General features: G+C 35.9%; 1 protein-coding gene across 3 annotated transcripts; it reads right to left on the bottom strand.

The window, feature by feature from the left end:
* Positions 1-1,055: 1,055 nt before the first annotated feature.
* Positions 1,056-17,706, bottom strand: SERCA (ATPase sarcoplasmic/endoplasmic reticulum Ca2+ transporting SERCA). 3 transcript variants are annotated; one of them, XM_090162519.1, is made up of 21 exons: positions 17,509-17,703; positions 11,919-12,126; positions 11,492-11,509; positions 11,345-11,427; positions 10,253-10,357; positions 10,057-10,195; positions 9,816-9,982; positions 9,514-9,753; positions 9,342-9,435; positions 9,147-9,277; positions 8,991-9,079; positions 8,821-8,923; positions 8,494-8,751; positions 8,213-8,431; positions 7,813-8,148; positions 7,517-7,737; positions 7,240-7,442; positions 6,938-7,157; positions 6,715-6,832; positions 5,989-6,106; positions 1,056-2,633 (listed from the first exon to the last, which is right to left on the bottom strand). In XM_090162519.1, the coding sequence occupies exons 2-21, from the start codon at positions 12,034-12,036 to the stop codon at positions 2,602-2,604; spliced, it is 3,012 nt and encodes a 1,003-aa protein (XP_090018645.1). In that variant the 5' UTR covers positions 12,037-12,126; positions 17,509-17,703; the 3' UTR covers positions 1,056-2,601. The 3 variants fall into 3 exon arrangements, with proteins under 3 accessions (XP_090018645.1, XP_090018644.1, XP_090018643.1); XM_090162518.1 differs by lacking the exons at positions 1,056-2,633; positions 17,509-17,703 and adding an exon at positions 13,391-13,409 and having other exon boundaries at positions 5,500-6,106; XM_090162517.1 differs by lacking the exon at positions 1,056-2,633 and having other exon boundaries at positions 5,501-6,106; positions 17,509-17,706.
* Between the last annotated feature and the right edge of the window lie 6,634 nt (positions 17,707-24,340).

The following is a 24,340-nucleotide window of genomic DNA, read 5'->3' as shown; positions in this document are numbered from 1 at the left end:
CCATGTCACCGCCTCGCGATTTCAAATAGTCTCTCTGTCAAATGCTGACCATTATTTCCTTCGATAACGGTTGATTTTTATTAATAATTACTATATCAATTGTAAAATAAACAAAAAAAGCTCGTAGCTATAGCTATTATTTCAGTTAAACTTGCAAATTGTTAGGCCTTAACATCGTACATTTACCAATTAGTCCCGATCTCTGCTCTTAGATGGTGCCATGCTCTCCACGATTTAAATGAGCGTTATTCTAGTTACGGTTTATTTATTTTCAAAAGTCGTGTTATTATTTTTAAAATGTCGCATTTTAGTTTCTATCATATATCTACTTTATTTAGGAACTAAATTAACCAAATTATCGAAAGCAAAAGTTTAATAGTCACGTATTTTATAGAGAACTATTTTTCATCGTGGCGGAGTACAACCGAGGCTTAATTTATACCGGCGGAGAAGCAATATAATAATCATTGAATTGGGAATAATACTGCTAGAATTACAATTTCGGTTGCCATGGTTACGCGGGACCTGTTCTGAGAAGATTGTACGATATTCATCTTAATAATTGGGCGGTAGCGCCATCTATATTTTGTAAAGTTATATGATTCGCGCAAAAATTCAATTGCAATATAGTTGCCACCACTAGAGACAGATGCCGCCACGGTTGAACGGTCTCCATATTGAAAGAAATTGGTCCCGCGCTAGCCAGATTTATTTGTACCTCTATTTATTCCCAACTCAATGATAATAATCAGCTAGGGTAATCACGGACTTTTGAGTGGTGCGACCTTAGAGCGCTTGGAAAAAGGACGAAAAGCCAAATTAAACTGCGTAGGGATACTTACTTATTTATAAAACCATAGTTTATACAATGTATTTTGGCCTGCACTATTTTTTCTTTCGAAATGTGTTATGAAGAATCAGATGGTGCATTCAAACATGGGCGAATTCAAAGGTACATGTTGGTACATGTAGTCAACATCATTACCAGTATAGGGAGATGACAGTATACTTATCTGTATAATGTTAAAACTTATTGAAAGAACAACAATGGCAAATAGGATTTTTTCATTTAATCCTCTACTGTACAAGGTTTCATGTACAAAATTTCACCATGCAGTTTTTATTAACAAATATCGTTTGAAGATTTAAAAATGTCCATGTGCGCACTGATGGAGGTGCAGTGTATCGGATGAGGATTTAGAATATCCTGGCTCAAAACTGGCACTCCTTAAGAGCTCAATGCTTTTTGAATTACTTGCACTATTCCTGGACTATCGCCTCCATCGAACTGGTTGTATTTGTTCGTCAAAAAAAATGCCCCTTCACGAGAACTTCTTGACTTGTTCGAACTCACTCTGTACCCCAGGCTCTCAACCCTGTATTATTACTTTTAAGGCAATTTTTGAGAGCTCTGATGATCCGATATATTAATTTAAAGTTAACAGTAATTTAAACACGAACAACTACACCGCTAAATTAAATTTTCCGTTTCTGTACAGGAGACTTTTTTCATGGGCTGCCCTATTTAACAGTGGTCATGTTTTGATAATAAAATAGCAATATCCCCGAAGAATCGTTGCACACTCCCGCTTTATTTTAGTTTTGAGGAGGGTTTATTATATTAGGTGGGAATTTCATTTTCCAAATTGCAGTTTTGTAAGAAAACACAAAAATCTGGCTAAAAAAATGAATCTAAAACAACGAGGTATAATTTATATATATAATATAATACACAAACAATGAAAGAAGGCGTATTGGATCGAAATAAAACCTACACCCTCATTTTCTGTAATAATATAGACCAGAATACACTCATTTTTATATAGTTTTAAAGACGAAGAAAACAACGAATTTTTATAATAATTTTATGATTCTACAGTTTGCGAAAACAAAACTTAGGGCAGCAGTTCTAATTATTTTAAATGTTCCTTATGCTGTAGCTTGACAATGCGCATTACTGGATGTTACCATCTTGTACATGAGGTGTATATATTTATATAAATATCACAATTTGGGAATTATAATTTGTTTGGTTCCAGTGTGCGGGAAAAATTATGGAACACTGTAACCAAACAAAATCCCAAAATCTAAAAAGGCCCCGTATATTTTTCACTCCATAGATCCTTCTAATGGACACATTTCCGCATTGTCGAGCTACAGTATTTGGAACTAACGAAGCCAAAATGGGATAACTAAATAATAATCTAACCTAACAAGAGATGAGCGTTTTTGGCCACTCAAAAGTTCGAGCAGTGGCTATTACAAATGGTGTTTTTTTTTTTAAATTAAAAGTGGCACCGAAAACAAAGATAAAATAATAAGATAAAGAGTATTTTTTATAATGATGGGGTACGAATTTTTTTCCAATTCAAAATCGAACATTTGATAGAAAAAAAATGTTTTAAAAATGAACATGGTAAAAACCATATGAATAAATCAAAAAAACATTTCAGAGATAGATGGGGGAGTTTTTAAGGGTGCCACAAGCCAGATGTGGTTGGATAATGATTAAATTCCGAAACTAAAAAAAGAGTTTTGTGTAACAAGTTTCTTACTAGAAACCAATGAGCATTTGTTTTAATATAACGGTTATATAGCTTTTTATTTGACTTTCTTCTGTTGTGCAGGTGCAACTGAAAAATAAATGAGAGAAAAAAGCGAAAAAAGACTGCAGGTGAGAAAAGATGAAAATAATAATAACAAATAATAACAAGAACAAATAATAATCATAAGTGAAAATGCAAAATAGGGTTAGTGGAAAATAATCTTAAATTAAGAAAATTAATAAGCCCAAGCTGAGAAGAAATAAAACCAAGTGTTTGAAATATCAAGTGGCTTTTGAAGCAAGATTCCACCAAAAGATGGCAGATACTGAAAGTGGGAGTATGTTTTAAAACATAAGCTACCTCATGGCAAGAACAGAAATTCTTATTAGTCATTAGATTATTTCAATATTTTAAATTGGTTAGGAAAAAATTAATTGAAATAATCAATGAAGCGGGAAAGATGGAAATTATAAGGGCAGATACTTGCTTTCAAGAAAAGCCATAACAAATATTTGTTATCAATTTCAAAAACTTTGGATTAGGTGAAAATAACTTATAAAAGGGCTAACTAAGTTTATGAATTTTAAGATTTCTACGCTATTTTAAAGAGTTGAAATTATGAGACAACTTACAAAGCTTTGAAACAAAATTTTACACTTAGAGAAAAATAATAACATGCAACAACGAAATAAAACCAATACACGAAATAATGCGTGAGATAAACACTAAAGGAATATTGAAGAAAATTGCAAATGATAAAAATATCGCAAACACGTAGCTAATTATAGTCACCCACTTTAGAAAACCTTATTCCTTATAAATTGAACAGTCATTTTGATGGTTAGTCAGATTCATGCGAAACGCGTCAAAGTCCTACTCAAAAATCAATTTTTAGAATAATGTATTTTTATTACATTATGTATAAAATTTACAGTTGATGATGTTAGTCATAAATGAATCCTAGAAACAGGGCATGCAACGTGAGGTTTCATTTTTTAGTCATTTTTTCAGCCCTTCTGTGTGTATATATATATATATATAGATATATATTCCAGAGTTCAAATCTCTTAAATTCAGAAGCCCTGTATCACTCGCAAAGCTGCTTTTTTGCAACTAACAAATTTCATAGTAAAGAAAAAGTTTTTGGGCCCAAAACAATTAGAAATAAAAAAATATAAATTTAATTGGAAAATAAAAGATTAATTTTACGCTTCTTAACAAAGAAGCGCATTATCTAGCCAAACAAATTTGTTAAACCAGGATTGTGTCACTTGTGGAATTTTGCTAATAAATAAATATTTTTCCATAAAAAAATAATGGATTTTGCAATGTAAAATAATTTATACGATAATTAGTTTTTGCAAAGGGAGAAAACGTTAACATCTATTCTTGAATTAGTCCATATGAAATTACTGAATTATATAATAGGTAGCAGGCTTTTTTTTTTGCAGAACCACACAACTTGCAAAAACATTTGATTTCTTTCAGGGATATTTAAATGAGTAGGGAATGAACGGGTATACAAGGATTTGTCTTAATAAACAGTTTCAAGAGGGAAAATATGATAACTACGAGCGATAAATCTAATTGTACCTTAAGTACTTTAAAAAACATTTTCAACAGAATATCCCACCATTTTTTGGGCCAGTTTTGCGAATTAGAAGTAGGTTACGCAAAACTGAGATAAACTTAATTTTTAAGGTGTTTTTCCCTTGCATTTAGGATAGCCGTCCATTAGCAGCGTTATTGTTACATCTCAGGCACTCAAAATAGTTCTATTGCTGCATATTGAGTGACTCAAATTTCACTCTATTATTAAACATTTGGTAAGATTAAAACTTAACTATCATGGACGGCCCTCTGTAACATTCGAAATTCATTGTAATTATTCACACATAATTTTTAAATATTCGAATTGAGACAAATTAGCCATACAAATGACAAAATGTCCTATTCGTGGCAGAGCAACAAAAAAAGAACATTAATTTGACCATTTAAATTTGAGGCCTAGTGGCGAGATCATCACCAGGTCGCAAATGTAATCGGATGGTTGTAATGTTATTAATTCTTGCATCATACCCTATCTATGAGATATTTTTGCCACAATTTAACCTCTTTGCCATTTAATTTTTTTACTACAATTTGCATAATTTTATCTTCTGCATTAAGAGTCACGCTTATTAACCATTATATATGTAATGAGGTTAACAAGCGGTGACATACGTTATATTTTATGATAATCACACTGCATTAATGATTTCAAAATTTAAGCTTATCTAATTATGAAATCATTAACGTTAACACACAAATGGCTATTTTGTCCCTGTTAATAAAAACACCTTAAAAAAAGAGCTATAAATATCAATGCCCAATTATTAATTGCCTAGGCTAAATATACACTTAATTTGATGAGTTGCAATGTATGTAAAACCCGACAATAACCGTGAACTTAAACATTATAGTATTACTATTCACATTTTAAATAATTTTCATCGTTTTAAATACACGCTTTTTGCAGTCGAAGACTACTCTAACCCCCCAAAAAGAGACAAAAATAAACTATTTGGCTTATGTACAAAAATTATTAAATGCGTGCCAGAAAACACCTAAATTTTTTACGCGTAGCTATAAGGGTTGAAAAATAGCCACAAACTTTTTCGGTATACTAAAATCATTACCCCTTGACTAAAATAATTTTTTGTACACATATTTATAGGTTTGTTTGCCTAACATCTAAAAATTTTAAGCCTAAAGGGAGAAAAAAACAATAAGAGCCATAGCTTCGACTCTGTGAAAGTAAAACATTTTTACCTAACTCAGAATTTTTGCTAAAACAAATGCGAATTACAAGTTTAAAGTGGCTAGAAGTTGCACACACCACAAAGAGTTAAGGGAGACAAGGATTTATGGGTAAATTTACATAATCCCAATAAAAAAATTTACATTGGCCATACAACACCTAACTTCCAGAAAAGGAGTAAGGTTAAATTAAGAAACAGGATAATACAGTTAATATTTCTTGCAGGTTTTTGCGATAACCAAAGCACTCCCTGAACTTTATATTCTACTTAGAGATTCTAACCCCAGGCAAAATATTTTTAATTTTGATTCAGTTCACACATCTCAAAAACAAAACGTTATCGGACCATCCACGCAGAGATTGTTTTTAATAGGGACCCGTTATTAGGGTTTAAGGACTAACTGATTAACTGTTCTATCACAGTATATAACAAAGACAGAGGGTCGCGGAGAGGTTTGGAAAAGTTACTCCAGATAATTAAACATTTAAGACTGATGAATTGGGGGTTAAGAATAATGCTTTGGTTCATTTTGTCTCATTTTTGTATCTAAATTAAATCCTAAATAGGGGAATAGTATACTATGGCTATGTATAAAGCCCAAACCGCCAACATATAATGAAAGTTATGGAAAGGGTGTCTACCGTCAACGAATTTCCTTGCGGTGAATTTCATGGTTTCATCTAGGAGGATGACAGGTAGAGAGATTTTCAGCACAGCTATCCATTCAACTTGAACCAATGGGCAGACAGAGAAGACAGTCTGGTTTCAAGTAAAAAATAAATTGATCAGTAACAAGTTTGAACATAACTATTAACTAGTAATCGTAATGCTCCTGACACCAAAAGGTTTTTCAGAATTAACATTATTCGGTTTATTCCTAAAAGTTTTAATTTATTTTACTAAAATAAAATATTGTTAGGCTCCCATGATTGATTTATTATTACTGAAGGATGCCCAAACTCAACAAGAGCTCTTAAAGGGAGAGCATGAAATAAAACGTTAGTGATCATTCAAGCTTAGCACCAATAAGTTGTAGTCGATTGGTTTTCATCTGCCAAGTGTCACCTAACTTGGAACATGTTGAAATTAAAATGGCATGTAAGTTCACATTTCATTCATTGACATAAACAAGTTTAAGACTGGTCAAGATTGAAACTGGTTTAATATAAGGTTCGAGACTGGAGATTGTCTACAATGTCTTATATTTTTCAGATTTCTCGGGCTTAGGAGGTTAAGTGAAATTCTGTTATGAAACAAATTCATGGAGAATTCATGTGCCTATCATGTTAAAATAGCATGAATTTGTATAATGATTTGCCTAAACCTAATTTGCTGGATGTATAAGAAAAAGCACCGTATCAACTTACCGACATGATATCAACATAGAGAAGAATGAAATGAAGAGACATGGACAGAGCGATAGCGGACAAAAGCCAAATGTTGGTCCATGGGGGCATGACTAATAACGACTGGTTTTCAGACAAGCTGTGTTGAAGAGAAATTAGTAAATAAAAATGGAATTATATAACAATTCAATTTGAAATATAAAATTGAACAACAAGTTGATAAAGAAAGTAAAGAGACGCATACCTGTTCAAGGCATTGAGCATTTCAATGGTTACCAATACAGAAAGAGCCATAGTCATGGGATGAGGATCGTGGAAAATGGCACAGTCAACTCCCTTAAACATTTCGTTGTCTGGAGTGCATTGCAAATGATGTGTGAGATGGTAGTAGTTGAGATGAGGTCCGGTCTCGGAAATCATGAACCACCAGGTAGCAGCACCAACAGTGGCGGCACCAACGTAAACTGGTGAGAGTTAAATTATGGTATTTAAGAGTTGAAAAAATTTAAGAGACTGGAAACTATTCAAATAAAGTTGAGAACTTACTTCCAACACCCATGTAACGGAAAAAGAGCCAGCCGGAGATCAAGCCTTCATCGGCCTTCCTTGGTGGCCTTTCCATGATGTCCAAATCGGGAGGGTTAAAGCCAAGAGCAGTAGCTGGCAAGCCATCAGTGACCAAGTTGACCCACAAAAGTTGAACAGGGATCAAAGCCTCGGGGAGACCCAAAGCAGCAGTCAAGAAAATACTAAAGTAATATTTTAGTCAATGTTACTTGTGTGAACACACAAGACTGGTAAGAGCGTCCATTCAAAAAATTACCTGACTACTTCACCAATGTTGGAGGAGATCAAATAACGGATAAATTGTTTCATGTTGTTGTAGATGGCTCGGCCTTCTTCAACGGCGGAGACAATGCTGGAGAAGTTGTCATCAGCCAAGACCATTTCGGCTGCAGATTTTGCAACTGCAGTTCCAGAACCCATAGCAATACCAATCTCTGCCTTTTTCAAAGCTGGGGCATCATTGACACCATCACCAGTCTATTATAAAAGTTTTATGTTAGTGTAACTTAAATGGTCCCAACAAACTTCTTGTATGATCATAATGCAACCTACCATAGCAGAGATTTCACCATCAGCTTGCAAGAACTCAATGATTTTACTCTTGTGGGAAGGTTCTACTCTGGAGAAGAGTCGAGCACGTCGGACGGCCAATTTCTGTTCACCCAAAGGCAAGTCATCAAATTCACGTCCAGAATATGATTTGCCAGTGCAATCCTCATCTTCACCAAAAACACCAATATTTCTGCAAATGGCTTCAGCAGTCGCCTTGTTGTCACCAGTGATAACAATGACACGAATGCCAGCATCATTGCAACGTTCAATGGCACCTTTGACTTCCGTACGGGGAGGATCTAACATGCCGCAGACACCGACAAAGGTCATGTTAACCTGTTATTGAAAATTAGAGTTTAATCTTGGTGTAATTTATTTAGCAATAACAAGAAATACAAACTTCATAGTTGATGAACTTCGTTGAATCTGACAGTTCCATGTCTTCGATTTTAGGTGGGTTATCAAGGGTGGCCAGGCCCAAGCAACGGAGAGTATCACGACCAGTACCATAGAGCCTGGTCACATCAAGAACCTTGTTTCGGATGGCAGGGGTCAAGGGAATTTTCTTATCACCGAGTCTGATATGAGTGCAACGTTCCAAAACACCTTCTGGTGCACCCTTTTAATAGATTATTCAAAATGAATATCAACCATGGAAATGAACAGTGAACTCATACATACCTTGCAGAACATCTTGGGGCCATTTCCAAGCTTGGTCGGTTTAGTAGGAATGCAATAAGTGCTCATGGATTTCCTGTCGCGAGAGAATTCCAGAGTGAATTCCTTCTTCCACATGGCATTGACTCCACGATTAACAACTAATGCAGCATCACGACGATTCAGACCAGATTTCTCGAATCCCCATGGGTTCATCTTCTCAGCCAATACAATCAAAGCGGTCTCAGTAGCTTCACCAACCTTCTCAAATGCTTGTTTGTACTGTGAAAGCAAAAATAAATTACTACAACTGATCAGGCAACTTTTAGAATTACAATTAAAAATATATACCTCATTAAAATCAATACTGGAATCATTGCACATACAACAAATAGACGCTAATTCGAATAAAGTTTCGTAATCACTAGTCTTGGTCCTAGCTCCCTTCATGAAACTAAAAAAAAAAAAAACCTGTTAAAACCTGAATATCAAAAACAGATTTAACCATCAACAGCACATACACTTCGCCAATCGGTTCGTAAGTTGAGCCAGTGCATTCAAATTCACTCAAAGCAACGTCACTACCTTCAGCCTTATCCAAGACAAAGAACTACAAAGGGAAATCTTACTAAGATCAATAGATAAACTTTAAATGAGATTAAATTGTAGTTTCGTACCCTGCTGACAGACATCATGTTGGTGGTGAGTGTTCCAGTTTTGTCAGAGCAGATGACTGAAGTGCAACCAAGGGTCTCAACAGATGGCAAAGATCTGACAATGGCGTTCTTCTTAGCCATTCTTCGGGTACCTAGTACCATTACAAAATTTTAGATAGTGTTATAATACTAACACCTCCAATAGGGAAAACGTACCAAGAGCCAAGCAAGTAGTGATAACAGCGGGCAAGCCTTCAGGAATAGCAGCCACAGCCAACGCCACAGCAATTTTGAAATAGTAGATAGCACCCTACAAATGAAGCAAATCATATTATCAACGCATATTAGATTAAGACATGCAAAGATTATTCAGTGAGAAGTAACTTACGCGAATCCAAGAACCACCATGAGCTGGATCATTAAAGTGGCCGATGTTGATAGCCCAGACAGCAACGCAGATGACCGAGATAACTTTGGAAAGCTGTTCACCAAACTCATCCAATTTCTGTTGAAGGGGAGTCTTGACCTCTTCAGTCTCTGACATCTCAGTTCGGATTTTACCAATGGCAGTGTCCAAACCAGTACCAATGACAATTCCACGGGCCTTGCCAGCGGCAATGTTAGTACCCTGCATGATATAGGCATTAGTAAATTGTTGCTTAATATTTTCATTTATATAGAAAACATTACAGAGAAGAGAATGTTTTTCTTGTCTTGATTCACAGCCCTTGGGTCAGGGATGGGATCAGTGTGCTTAATCACAGAAACAGATTCACCAGTCAAGATAGACTGATCCACCCTGATAGTCGTAGAATAGACCTTTAATAACCTAATATCAGCTGGTACTTTATCACCAACTGTAAAGAAAAAACACTTTTAAAATGCAGTTGCAAACAATTAATTAAGCACCAGTCTGAATTGATTCACTAACCGGAGACCTCAATAACGTCGCCTGGAACAATTTCCTTGGCTCGTAATTTCTGGACACCCTGTTTGTCCATCCTAACTACTTTGCCCATTTCAGGCTCGTATTCTTTTAAAGCCTCAATAGCGCTTTCGGCGTTTCTTTCCTGAAAATCACACACTGTAATCAAATTCTAGTTATCTAAAAAAAACACAAATCATACCTGCCATACTCCTACAATGGCGTTAGCAATTAAAATAAGCAAAATGACCAATGGTTCAACGAAAGCTGTGAGCTGGTCATCATGCTCTTCAAAAAGGGCCAAAACCTTAACACAAAATATATATTTATTAATACCAGAAACACTTATTGGGTATTTTTGTGCCAGGGAACAACATTTTTTTTAAATGAAAGAACATCCTAAATTGTTTTATGGGAATTCCAAAAGTCTCCCAGACTTTCCATTACCCTCTGTTTTCCCCACTATGTATGAGTCATTGGTTTACCCTTTACCGTAAATTTACATTTGAACAAACTCATATACCATTCCCACAAGAATCTTCTGCCTAAAGCATAGCCACACCGCTACTGTGGACGTATGCCAATAAAAACTTTATTGGAGAATGTTTCACTGTGTTATGACTTCAGGTTATGCTACTGATAACTAGTAAAGTAGACAAATTCATAAAAGGAGGAAAGACCAATAAAATAACATAACATGATCTATATAAGATTAAAATTTAGTAAGTCAAAGGTAAGGTAAATGTTTATAATTTTCCAAATAAAAAGCCCCACTTGTCTATGCCAGGTAGAAACAGGTAGGTAGTCAGCGTATATAAAAATTTCACCCCCCTTAAAAAATATTAAGAATGATCAGTGCATGATAAATTTCGTAGATCAGTTGCACAGCTAATACTTTAAGAAATATCGTACACCCTATTATATTGTGACACAGGATTGTTGCTTACGATAAGATGAGTAACTACGCAAACATTAATATAATGCGTGAGATATCCATTGTTATATTAGCAATTGAAACTAGTCGTGGCTAAGTAAAAAGATAAAACTGTCAATAGCTTGTGTTCAGGAATTTTAGTATATACTATAGACTCATGATCGAAACGTTTATCTATTAATTCAGTAGATAGTCCGAATCTCCCCCTCCAGGCAACAAAAATAGGGCATTTAACAAATTTGGAGTAAGATGGCACCATAATCAAAATTTGATGTTTCTTTTGAAGAAAAAACTCAATTTTAAAATTATGCCAGCTGTTCCGAATCCCCTCAATTCCAGAAATACTAAAATTATACTTACAAAAGAAATAATAGCAGCTAATAAAAGAATTTTTACTAATAAATCATCGAATTGTTCAAGTATAAGTTGCCATAATGCTTTGCCTAAAAATAAAGCGACAAAATTAATAACAATAAAAAGCCAGTGAACATTCAAGTTGAAATTTACCTTCTTCAGCTGGCAGCTCTGTAACAAAAGAAAGGAAAATTAAAAGTGTAAAACTACAAATAATTCAATAGATATGGGAAAAATACATATATGTAATGAACTAAATGCGTCATAAAAACTGAGTTTTATCTGTGTTTAAAAACAATGGTTTTCCATGCGTTCTCGAAGCAAAATACATTCAATGATTAAGAACAGATTAAAGAAAAAGAAGATAGATAAGTTTCGAGAGCTTTTCAAAAAAGCAAAATGTACCAGATTTAACGGAACATGTTTGATATAAATAATATTAATAGATAGAAATAGGTTGAGAATTATTATCAGGTTATAACGCATGCGTATATAACACCTATACTGGAACAGAACACATGTTGCAGTGGATGTTCTAACTTAATCTAACATAGAATCGCCACATAACGGATAAACTTACCGTTTGGGCCATATTTTTCTTGGTTTCGTTTTACTTGATCATCGGAAAGGCCACGATCTTGGTCTGTTCCAAAGTGGTCTAATACTTCTTTAGTGGTTTTAATCCAGGATAAATCCATCTTGCAAGGGTCCACTCAGTGGACAATTTTCAAATTAAGTTTCGACCGAATTAGTTTTTAAAAATTTTAATTTATAGGAAGGTTAAGTTTCTGTAAAGAGAAAAAAAATATGCGTTAAAATCTTTAAATTGTAATCAACACAATTGAGCTTTGTATAGTTGTCACAAAAAACCCATTTGAGGGATAGTGGTATTCTGTGGGTCATAGATCACATTGAACCTCCTTATAGTCTTATCTCTAATTTTGAATATTTCATATTCAACAGTAACTACATGTAATAAAATGTTTAATAACCAAAGAAAGGACAATTGATAATTACACAAGGAGCGTTAAAGTTTTCAAAAGATTAAGTATATTAGTCGCTAGATGACTTGGGCGTAAGGTGGTGCCTTGGGTATTAGCATGGACTAATTATTATTATTAATAGTCTAAAATTAAAAATTTTAAATAGTCCATTTTTAAATTTAGGATTTCGCTTTTTTTATATTCAATTTTTGAGTTTATATATCAGTGGCATAGTCTGAAATTCATTAAATGTCCCAAGAAACTATGGAAAATTGCTGATGGTGGTGAAAATAGGGGGAGTTTAGTAGAATAAAAACTGCAATTCTAAAACACTGGTTCTCATTTATAACTGTGAGAGTTTTAAAAAAGATAAATGTTATAAAAAATTGTGATTTTAAGTAATTACTGATTAAACCATAAATATTAAAAATTATGATCGCAATTATATTTTTGCTCCTGATATAATTATTCAACCATTTCCCCCAACTATGCAACGAAGATTGTTTATTATTAGGGCTTTAAATTATTTTTTCATTATGAAATATTCATTTAAATATCTTAAAAGCTCCATATAAACAACAATTTAATTTGAAGCCAGTAATAGGCTTATCCAACCTTATCACAGAACTGGGCTACTATGTGTATTTTGGAGTTCACTGACAGCAGTAGACAAGAGCTTTGACCCTTTCATCAACTACATTTCCTGTATTATAAGGCTCAAAATTGGTCTATTATTGACTTAAGTAGGTCAAGAATAACGTTATTACACATACAAGACTGAGAAAAGGCACTAACTTAGGTTTACTAATAACTTATGAACACACGCAGTTAATCAAGAATAGGCTCTATCGTTATTCGATAATCTGTACAAATATATAATAATACGCAACGTAAGTAGGCCTAATACCGGCATCGTGGCTTGTGGTATTGTTTCGTAATAACTGGGCCACATTTAAAATAATAAAAAATCACCGTAGGGCTTTTGGATTTCATTTCACGCCACCATTGCATGCGAAAAGTAAGCCTAACCAGCAAATTTACAAGGCTTACGATTTTAACTTATTCATACCTGAAAAAACGAATTTAAAGACGTTACGGTGTTGCGAGATGATGCGTTAATTCGCGCAATAAATTAAATTATAAGTTATATTAAATACACTTTTAGTTCAATCATACCGATATCGTGCTATTAACACCAAACCTTAAACAATACTTTTTAAAAGGAAATCTCGTTTTTAATACCGGCAACTTCACCTATTTAAAATTACAAATCTTTCTGCTAACGCGTACTTTTTGGTGTTTCACGACTCCCTAATGAACCTCGCGTTACGTGCGCGTATCTTTCCCAATCAGCCGAACCACGTCCATGGGTATCACACTTAAACGAGAACGTTCACGGAAAGAATCCCGCTCATGTGGAGTGATTTCATTGGCTAAGCGCGTTCACCGCTATTCCGATATAGGGGGCTGTTCCCAAAGTTATAAAAACGCATACGATATCCAATTCCCGCCAAAATGTCTTCTGCTAGCTCTTTAGAATCATCAAAAAGACGAAAATTATTGCCATAATTTCGACAAGTTTAGGAAAGTTTTTGTTTTTATTTCTTAACTATTTTTTGATTCACTAAAGATCGATTAAAAAAACTTTTAAATCGGCTACGAGCTTCTAGTGGAATCTGATCTCTTTCTTTCAATGGGGTTCGTTGATAAAAGTTCCTGACCTACTTTCGGTTTCGATACGAATTGTACCTTAAAAAATGATGTGAGCTATGAAAAGGTGAATCTGGCAGCGCATCTCGGGTAAGTTGATTTACGTTCAATACGTTGACATTGTTTGGTGTTAGGATGGAAATGATGTATCGCGTCAGAATTAGGCGTAAATCATAACAGATGCTAGAGTACGTGTTTTAAATAAGTTGATTTAGGGAATCCAGAAAAAACACGAAATGTTTTCCATTGAATTGACGGCTTTTAAAATTCATTAAATAAGCAAGTAGATACGGCTGTCCGCCCAAGATATGTAGTAGTAGTGTCGCGCGCAAAACCTCATTTCCAATTTGGTAAATTAGGAATAAGGATAAAAATTTCGTGTCGAAGTTCTTAAAAAAACTACTCTAAATAATTCATCTCTAAAAAAAATAAGACCCTTTCCGATTTTTTTAAATTTCATCAACAATATATAATTTTTAAAATAAACAATTATTTTAAACGCAACGTGTTTTATAGCTCTTCCCCGTCTCTTCAAATAAATCGCAATAAGAGGACAGAGTCTCCATCTGTCGTTAAAAATCGAAATATAAATATTACGCAATACATTCTATGCAAAAGTTTGTTGGACGCGTCCATGTTCCACCCGTTAACCCCTATCCAACCACATTTGACTCCCCTCCCCGGTGGAGGGGGAAAAGAAACTGGCGAAAAAGAGTGTACAACATCAGCGCTTCGAGACAAATAAACGCTTTTTATTATTGCGGAGAATCAGTCGCCCTCTATTATGTACAATCGCAATTAAAACTTACGTAACTTGGCCTTAATTGAAAAAAAGCGTTGTTAAAATAACCCGTAAAACTACAGGTTGCTTTGGATAGGTAGAAAAAAAAGTCTATCTCAAGGAATCTCACGCGAGCCCTAGTTGAAACCGTTCCAAAAAAACCACTGCGTTCTATCTTTGGAAAGCCACGGAGCGCGATCCAAAAAAAGGAAATGATATTTCTAGTATTTTTCTAATCCAAGGACGAAATAATGGTCTACTACAATTTAAAAGTCCTTTAATTTAATACTACGATAATACACCGAGACAATAAAATAGGGAACAGTTTACTTCTTTCAGTTTAAAGTTTATCCAAACGCGTAAATGAAGCGCGCAATTGGGGTAGGGGCCTACGAACTATTTTAAATCTAATAAATAAGGCGGGACTGGCAAATATCACCACAATTCGGTCACAGTTCGCCAGAAAAAAAACGCGGCTAAAAATGAGCCCCTCTTTCCCAAGGAGGATATTATACGCTTATCGAAAATGTTAAACAAAACTCTTAATACGGGAGTTTATTACTCTATTCAAGAGTGGTGATTTTTGAGCGTGTTACGTATACTCGAAAAACGTGTTAATACAACATTATAGCTATTTTAAGTAGCCAGGCTTATCGGGCGCTTCGAATCCTAAAGAAACACCAAAAGTAAAAAGGCCGATAAAAAAAGGGCTAACCGCCTTATGCAGCTGGGAGTTTTTTTTTTCGGGCTCTCTATCGTAAGAACATCAACTGTTAATTTTAGCCTCAGTTTGTCCCAGTAGAAGTCTCCCATTGGGACATAAAGAAGACCATAGTAGCTCAACTCTCTAAAGTCACGGCAGAGTCTAAAAATAATGTCGGTCTTAGAGATATGCGCGCTCTGGTCCGTGCCAAAAGTTTCCCTCGCGGCTTTCGGGAGAGACTCCTTAAAGGCGACTTTACCGCGACGTTTAAATTAATACCCCCTTTTTCTCGATGATGTCACCCCCCTTTCGCGGTATGAAGGTTTTTCTTATAAGGCCAGGAACGTACGGTGTGGAATAAATGCCCGTAATGTAACGCGATACAGGTTGAATTTTGCCCACCAGATGCCAGCACCGACAGACGGAGAAACGCGTCTGTCTTTCATCGCCTTACAATGGAGTTACGTGTTGTTTATACTCTTATTTAAAAATTTAGCGGGGTTTTGTTAATAATAAATAATTCAATACCTACAACGTGCTAAGATATTACTATTAAAACAAAACTAGGTCATTTTGGTATTTTTCTACTGCCAGGAACGAACTGCACGGTGTTCAATTCTATTTTTAGATTTTCGAGAATTGCCAGTGGGACCGCCGAGCCAAAAACATATAAATAAAAAAATAGCCTGTTTGCTGGCTCAACCACATTATCTGACATCTTTAACCGTGGCAAGATAGTTCATATATAACGACCTTGAGAAGTTTTTTATTTTACATTACTGTTTAATTTTTACGAAAATTACAGTGGAAATAGTAAATTTCTGCCACCCCTAAAATGTGCCTCATATAATTTTAGATTTATCTTAGCCAACCTAGGCTCGTGCGAACCCGGTAATATTTATTCTCTAATCTTCGTGTCTGCCAGTTTTGTCCGCGCTCGTTACATTCTAAACAAGTCAAACACGACCCGTTCGCGCTATAAAAGGAAACTTTGTTCCGTTAGTGGAAATCTATCTATAGTCACTATACTAAAATAGAACATCCGGTTTCAATTTATAAACTACCCTACAATTTATGGACTTCTCTCGTAAGAAATAAAAATGTATTTATCCAATTTAAGAACAGGGCTGAGCATTCTACCAAGTGTGAACGCGAAACAATATAGCCCTTAGCTAAATGTTATAAAGCCCAGCCTAAGGTAAATCAGAGGGATTATTTTGTAAATTGGGGAATAAATTTGTAATGAATCGCAAATACACGACTCAGACCGAGCGGGCAAAGTTTACGGAATATTTCGATCGACTGTTTACGGTTAAACCGGAAGATACTGAAAGACTGCTTCCTAAGGAGATTGTGTTTATTTTGCTTTAAATCCGGAAACTTTTCATTTTCGCGGAAGCTAGCAGCCTAGCGGAAGATTTGTAAAAAATTGCCAGTTTATGAGAATTTGTATTATTTTAATTATTAAAGCCATAATATAGGCTAGTTAACTGCAGACGATTGAAACAATTCGGCACATTTTGTAGCTTAGGGGTGTTGAAGGCTGCGTTAAGTCCAAAGTGGTGCGTTTAGAATTTCTATCCTACAAAATATGCCAACATGCAATTACTTAAAAAAGCGAATTAATTTTAAAATTTTTTAAGAAAGTTTGTAAAAGTATTGTTCTATTGCTTAGGGGTGTTGAAAGCTGCTTTAAACCCAAAGTGACGCTTTATAATTGTTATCTTACCAACTAAGCCATCATGCAATTGCTTAAAATTCGTATAAGATAGCGAACGTATTTAAAAAATTTGAAGAAAAATTGTAAAATTATTGTTCCATTGCTTGGGGGTATTTAAGGCGGCTTTAAATCCAAAATTTAGACGCGTAATCTTTTCAGATTTCGCAGCATACCCGCCATTTAAGTTAGAAGATGCCCGTAGCGTAATTAAAATCCACCGGTTCTCCGAATAATAGACGCGTGAAGTAAAGTAAGTAAAAATCTCAATCCTACCTGCAAAAGTGTAAGGTCCTTTAGAATAGTTAAGCCTAATTTCGATCCGCAGGAACCTCAGACTCTTCGCATGGTGCCTGGTCGGAAGGGCTCACTGCCACCGAATGCTTGACTAACTTAACTCCCCGTTTTTGCAGGCCTAGACACGTCACAACAAGTGCACTTAGTTTTTATGATCGGAACAGCGCTTCCGCCTGGCGGAATGGTTCCGAAATGGGTCGGCCCTCAACCACGCTCACCCCTTAGCCTTAAAATCTCTACCTCTAACCCTAAATGCCTACCCGTACGGCTCTCAAAGGCGAGCTGCTTGCCAAAAATTGCTCTCCGGGTCCTTGGGCGATATCTGGGCTTCGGAGGAAGATCATCTCCCCAGCATCTCCATCCCGCGTCTTCTCACATAGCCAGAAAGCCACCTGATGCTATTGTTAGCGAGTCGTAGACGCGTAGAAATCTTTCTCAGTCAACGCGCTATTTCAATTTTCCCAACTTTGTGTCTCAGCCACCCGAAGTCAGGGACGACACTCCAGAAAACCTCGTTCCATTCGATCCTGTAGTTTCTCGCCATTTCTCAATCTTCATTTCGACGAGTTATTAGAAGCGCAACGCGCGGTATCTTAGGAAGCTACGTTCGACGGAGATTATTACCTACGATAGTAAATTTAGACTTTATTCAGTTACGAGTCAACGATTAATAAATTATCGTTACTTCCATTTAAATTACATTGCTTAATGGAAATATATTTAGTTGAAAATTTTAACGACCAGGGATAAATTCTGGGCGACCCTGATCAATTGTTGATTTTATAAAATGTCTTGACGCTTGCCCAACTTGTTGAAATGTTGCCCCGGAATAGTTCAGCCAATGCCTAAGAATGAGTTCATAAACTCTTTAGTGGGAGAGAAAACGGATCCACAGGTGAAGCGGGGAGGCAACATTTCAACAAGATGGCAGGGGCGGATTAACCGTTTCGGCGCCTTTAGGCACAGAAAATGTGGAGCACCTTGGCATTGGTCAGCTAAGGAGGGGCGTATCGGGTTATAATAAATAAGGATATTTTAGTTTCCCCAAACCTTTTCGGCGTTATTTTGAGTAGGGGCAAGCCAAGCACATGGACAGTGGGGCTTTATCAGAGTTTTGGCGCCCCTAGAAAAATGGCGCCCTAGGCACGTGCCTACTTTGCCTAATGGTTAATACGCCCCTGCAAGATGGCCAAGGTTATTTTATAAAAAGAACTATTAGCCCTCTCGTATCAGATCCTTTCCGTTCTTTTCACAATGTGCCCCTTCAGTGGCGTAGCTAAGACCCGCGAGGCCCCCCCGCAAAACAATATTCGGAATTTTATCCGGTATCTAGTATATACTTTGATATGAAATTAGGGGGCCCCTAAAGCTCCGGGCCCTTATCTACGCCACTGGGCCCCTTTATTCAGATCCTTTCCGTTCTTTTCACAATGTGCCCCTTAATTCAGATCATTTCCGTTTACTTCACAATGTGCCCCTTAATTCAGTACCTTTCCGTTCACTTCACAATGTGCCCTTTAATTCAGATCATTTCCGTTTACTTCACAATGTGACCCTTAATTCAGTACCTTTCCGTTCACTTCACAATGTGCCCCTTAATTCAGTACCTTTCCGTTCACTTCACAATGTGCCCTTTAATTCAGATCATTTCCGTTTACTTCACAATGTGCCCCTTAATTCAGATCCTTTCCGTTCACTTCACAATGTGCCCCTTAATTCAGATCATTTCCGTTTACTTCACAATGTGCCCCTTAATTCAGATCATTGCATCTTAATTTAGATCCTACCCCTTAATTCAGATTCTGATCCTTAATTTAGATCCTACCCCTTAATTCAGATTCTGATCCTTAATTTAGATCCTACCCCTTAATTCAGATTCTGATCCTTAATTTAGATGCTACACCTTAATTTAGATCCTACCCCTTAATTTAGATCCTACCCCTTAATTTAGATCCTACCCCTTAATTTAGATCCTACCCCTTAATTTAGATCCTACCCCTTAATTTAGATCCTACCCCTTAATTTAGATGCTACCCCTTAATTTAGATCTTACCCCTTAATTTAGATCCTATCCTGTAATTTAAATCCTACTCCTTAATTTAAATTTAACTCATTATTTTAAATCCTATGCTCATGAAGTTAAATCCTACTCATTATTTTATACCTTGCTCATTAATAAAAATCTTACTCATTAATTTAAATCCTAATCATTAATTTAAACCGTACTCAATAATTTAAAACGTACTCATTAATTTAAATCCTACTCATTAATTTAAATCCTACTCCTTAATTTAAATAATACTAATTAATTTAAATCTTACTCGTGATTTTAAATCTTACTCGCGATTTTAAATCTTACTCATGAATTTAAATATTCAACTCCTCAACTCGCGTCGTCAATCTTTAAAGGGAAAATAACTTCCATCATTTTTAGAATTAATTGTGCCTCAAAACCACTAAGCCGCTCCGACAGTGTGAAAAGCCAATATTGGAACCCTTTGGGGTGCGACAGAAATACTTATATTCCCTTTAAGAGTCGTTCATCGGTAAAATCTTTGCCAAACGTTTAATGAAAGTACTAATCCCCAAATATTCTACAAGATGTTTCCTTTGCTCAACGTGAACATTTTTGGCTGTATAATTTTGTAAAATGGTCTCAAAAATGGCATTGACCAAGGCTTAAGGGCCTAGTTTCAGAAAATTTCATCCCCTAGTATCGAAAAAGGAATTAAACATCTTTTTGCCTTCCTCTTCGTTATTTGATAGCCACGGTCACCTCGTAATTCGGACAAAACGACCGTTCTAGACACACTATACGGCCCGTTGCGAGGCCAGATGATGTCTAAGGCCCTCTGCGAAGCTATATGATGTCTAAGGCCCTCTGCGAAGCTATATGATGTCTAAGGCCGTTGAAATGCTAAATGATGTCTTGTGCCCGTTGAGAGGCTAAATGATGTCTCGTGCCCGTTGAGAGGCTAAATGATGTCTCGTGCCCGTTGAGAGGCTAAAAGAGGCCACGGGCCCGTTGCAATAATAAATGAGGTCTAGGGCCCGTTGAGAGGCTAAAAGAGGCCACGTGGCCCGTTGCAATAATAAATTAGGTCTAGGGCCCGTTGAGAGGCTACATGAGGCCACGGGCCCGTTGAAATAATAAATGAGGTCTAGGGCCCGTTGAGAGGCTACATGAGGCCACGGGCCCGTTGAAATAATAAATGAGGTCTAGGGCCCGTTGAGAGGCTAAATGAGGCCACGGGCCAGTTGCAATAATAAATGAGGTCTAGGGCCCGTTCAGAGGCCAAATGAGACCACGGGCCCGTTGCAATAATAAATGAGGTCTAGGGCCCGTTGAAATAATAAATGAGGTCTAGGGCCCGTTGAGAGGCTAAATGAGGCCACGGGGCCAGTTGCAATAATAAATGAGGTCTAGGGCCCGTTCAGAGGCTAAATGAGGCCACGGACCCGTTGCAATAATAAATGAGGTCTAGAGCCCGTTGGGAGGCTAAATGAGGCCACGGGCCCATTAAAATAATAAATGAGGTCTAGGGCCCGTTGAGAGGCTAAATGAGGCCACGGGTCCTTTGGAATAATAAATGAGGTCTAGGGCCCGTTGGGAGACTATATGAGACGTAGGTCCCATAACTAGGCGTTATTACTAGAACATAGCGCCGATTTAATTTCGGTCGGCGGCGGCAGGCTCGCCGATTTTTTTTATCGGCGGCGTAAATAATTCCAAATTTTTGAAAGAAAAGAAAATAAAGTTACGTAGGAAAACTCAAAAAATTTCGACGGTGAAAACAAAATTTATCAGCGGCGGCGGCGGCGTCTTAGGTGCGCCGAATAGTAAATGACTCGGCGCCAGTTAAAATATCGTCGTCGGCGGCGCTATGCTCTAGTTATTACACCCATATATTATCGAATCTATTCGCTTCTAATGGAGTATTGATAATCTATCGATCAATATTATATTACTGTTTTCTCACCTTCCAAAATATTGCAATACCTGTGGACGAAAATTTAACGAAAAAAACTGATTCCAATAAGATTCAACCATAGACAGTATATATCCCTAAGGGATATATACTGTCTATGATTCAACGGAGTAAAAGCAGTTTTCTGAATTATTCCTGCTGAACACAGCCTTATCGAAAATACTAGCCTGAGCAATTATTTGAGATTAAATAAGCTCAATTTTTGTAAAATATAAATGTTTGTGTTATTATATGATTTATTATAGAAGGGAAGTAGCCATTTATTATGTAAAAATGATATATGTATATTATATTATATATAAACTATCGCTATAACCTTTGGCTATTATTCATAGAGCCAAAATACCAATTTTAACTATTGTAAATTTTTGACGGTTTTTCAGATTCAAATTCAAGTTTTTCCTGACGTTTTTTGAATCCAAACTTAGACAACTTTATATTTTACTTTTATCAGAAGTGGATTAATTTACTGTAACGTATATTTTGCTATAAAGGTCACTCTTTGGATTATTTTAAACGGATTTTTTATTGCAAAATTACAAAAGTTTAAAAACGATCAGAACGTCTAAGAAAATTTCTAATAATCCCCGACTTTATCACAGAACTACCGTAAAATTACAACTATTTTTTGTATAAAATTGTCAAGATAAATTTATTTTCCTTGACTTTTTACAATTTTTAAAAAAATTTCAAGATAAATTTAAATTCCTTGACTTTTTACAATTTTTAAAAAAATTTCAAGATTAATTTAAATTCCTTGACTTTTTACAATTTTTAAAAAAATTTCAAGATAAATTTAAATTCCTTGACTTTTTACAATTTTTAAAAAAATTTCAAGATAAATTTAAATTCCTTGACTTTTTATAATCACTTTTTGGATCTATTTTAAAATTAACTGACTTTCTCCAAAAAAACAATAAAAAGATGGCCATTTTGAAGGTTCATAGTAGTTACATTTTATTATAAGAATTGGGTATATTTTCAAAATCTCCATTTTTCAAGGTCGATTGCCATTTTCAAGGTCAAGATCGCCATTGACATATCGACCATTTTGTCACTCCTGATATGACGTTACTTTTTCTCGTGGTTTAATTTTTCTATTCTATGTCCAACAACCAATAATATGCGTAATGAAAATAACCCATTGTAAGCATTAAGTGGGGTGGCGGAGTGGTTAGCACTTTCGCCTCGCAGCAAGAGGAGCCGGGTTCGATCCCAGCTTGTGGCACTGGGTGAAAACTCGGAACAACTCCTTCTGCGTTGAGTTTGCAAGTTTTCTCCTCACTGGTTTAAGGGGTTTTCCCTCGAGCTCTTCGGTTTCCCCTTCCATAAAAACTTGTAGAGGTTAACGGTAATAGTTAGTGTAGGCAAGGACAGTAGATACGGGGACGAGAAAGCAGGGAAAAAAATTCGATTTTAAACGGCATCATATTAACGGGGAGTTAGATGTAAACAAACCGTGGCCATTGTTAAGACGTGGTTCACCATGGACAGTATTATTGTAGTTAGTTTTTACCATTTTGATGTTAAATTAAAAATAAATAATAAAATGCCCATTTGTTTTCAACCCTTAAGCCTCGTTAAGAACCGCTAAAATTAGGTGACCGCCATTTTTTTTGTTTACAACTAACTCTCCTTGCGTTTAGGTCGTTTTAGGTGATATATTCCAACAGAGGCCGCCAATACACTTTCTCGTCCCTGTATCTACTGTCCTTGGTGTCGCGTGGCATGAAGGGCTAGCCACCACCCTCCTACGCATTGTAACCCGGCCACCGGAATTAATGGTGACTTAGGCCTTGGGTGGTGCCTTGGGTATTAGCCTAGCTGATTATTATTGTTATTTTATTATTTTCATTACACGTTTTATCGCGCTAGTCGTTTAAATTCGCTATTGTTACCCTAGTTTTTTCTTTGTCTTGGGCGGAAGAATTGGTGGTAATCCTCGAATGAAAACTTTGAACGGTCGATTAACCAAACTGGCTCAGCTCGCAAAGAGAAGAGACGAACCTGGTTCCCGCATTTAGATCGTCACTAAGAATAGGTCCTCGCTGGCAGCTACTCGGATAAGATCCTAAGGCTTGCTATTTGCTAAAGCTTTTATTTTACAATTTTCACTTTCTCGAATTCTTTGTGGGACAAATTAATAAACCACAGCTGTTAAGGGAGGTTTTCACTGCCCCCAAAGATAACGAATATTCGAGTTGCGTTCATTTTGGTCTGCTTTTGATAAATTTAATTGAAATCAGTGACTTAAATCAAGTGATCTTTTTTAAATAATCTATGATTTAAATCATCTATTATACTTAAACTTATTTAACAAAAGTAGACTCTCCAACAATGTCAATTCAGAGCAAATTAACTTAAATTTAGTTTTTAATTAAAAATTTAATATAATTAATTTAATATGTTGTTTCAGTTACCGCTGCACTCATATTATTTATCAATTTGTCAAGACATCAACATTCCTGGTTGCCGATTCATTAATTGCTTATTATTTTAAAGTTTTTTCGCCGATTTTTTTTCGCTTTTGACAAAAAACATATTCCGCAAAATAAGTATTAACCGGAGATCGGTGTCCGAAGAAACAATAGTTGATTTTATAAAATGTCTTTACGCTTGCCCAACTTGTTGAAATGTTGCCCTGGAATAGTTCAGCCAATGCCTAAGAATGAGTTCATAAACTCTTTAGTGGGAGAGAAAACGGATCCACAGCTGATGAAGCGGAGAGGCAACATTTCAACAAGATGGCCAAGGTTATTTTATAAAAAGAACTATTCATTAATCGTGGAATATTTTGCTTTTTCCGTCACTCATTGCTATTA

This window comes from Leiobunum rupestre, chromosome 11 (assembly GCF_980474605.1).
Source record: "Leiobunum rupestre chromosome 11, qqLeiRupe1.1.hap1, whole genome shotgun sequence".
Lineage (NCBI taxonomy): Eukaryota > Metazoa > Arthropoda > Arachnida > Opiliones > Sclerosomatidae > Leiobunum > Leiobunum rupestre.
The sequence above is the reverse complement of the archived record's forward strand: the minus strand, read 5'-3'. Positions and strand labels throughout refer to the sequence as shown.

Excerpts from the sequence above, each read along its gene's own strand:
- SERCA (XM_090162517.1), bottom strand. The coding sequence starts at position 12,036 with ATGGATTTATCCTGGATTAAAACCACTAAAGAAGTATTAGACCACTTT. Across the intron at positions 9,278-9,341 it reads CACTACTTGCTTGGCTCTTG|GTACCCGAAGAATGGCTAAG; the intron begins GTACGTTTTCCC and ends TAATGGTACTAG. Across the intron at positions 7,738-7,812 it reads ATGGTGAAATCTCTGCTATG|ACTGGTGATGGTGTCAATGA; the intron begins GTAGGTTGCATT and ends CTTTTATAATAG.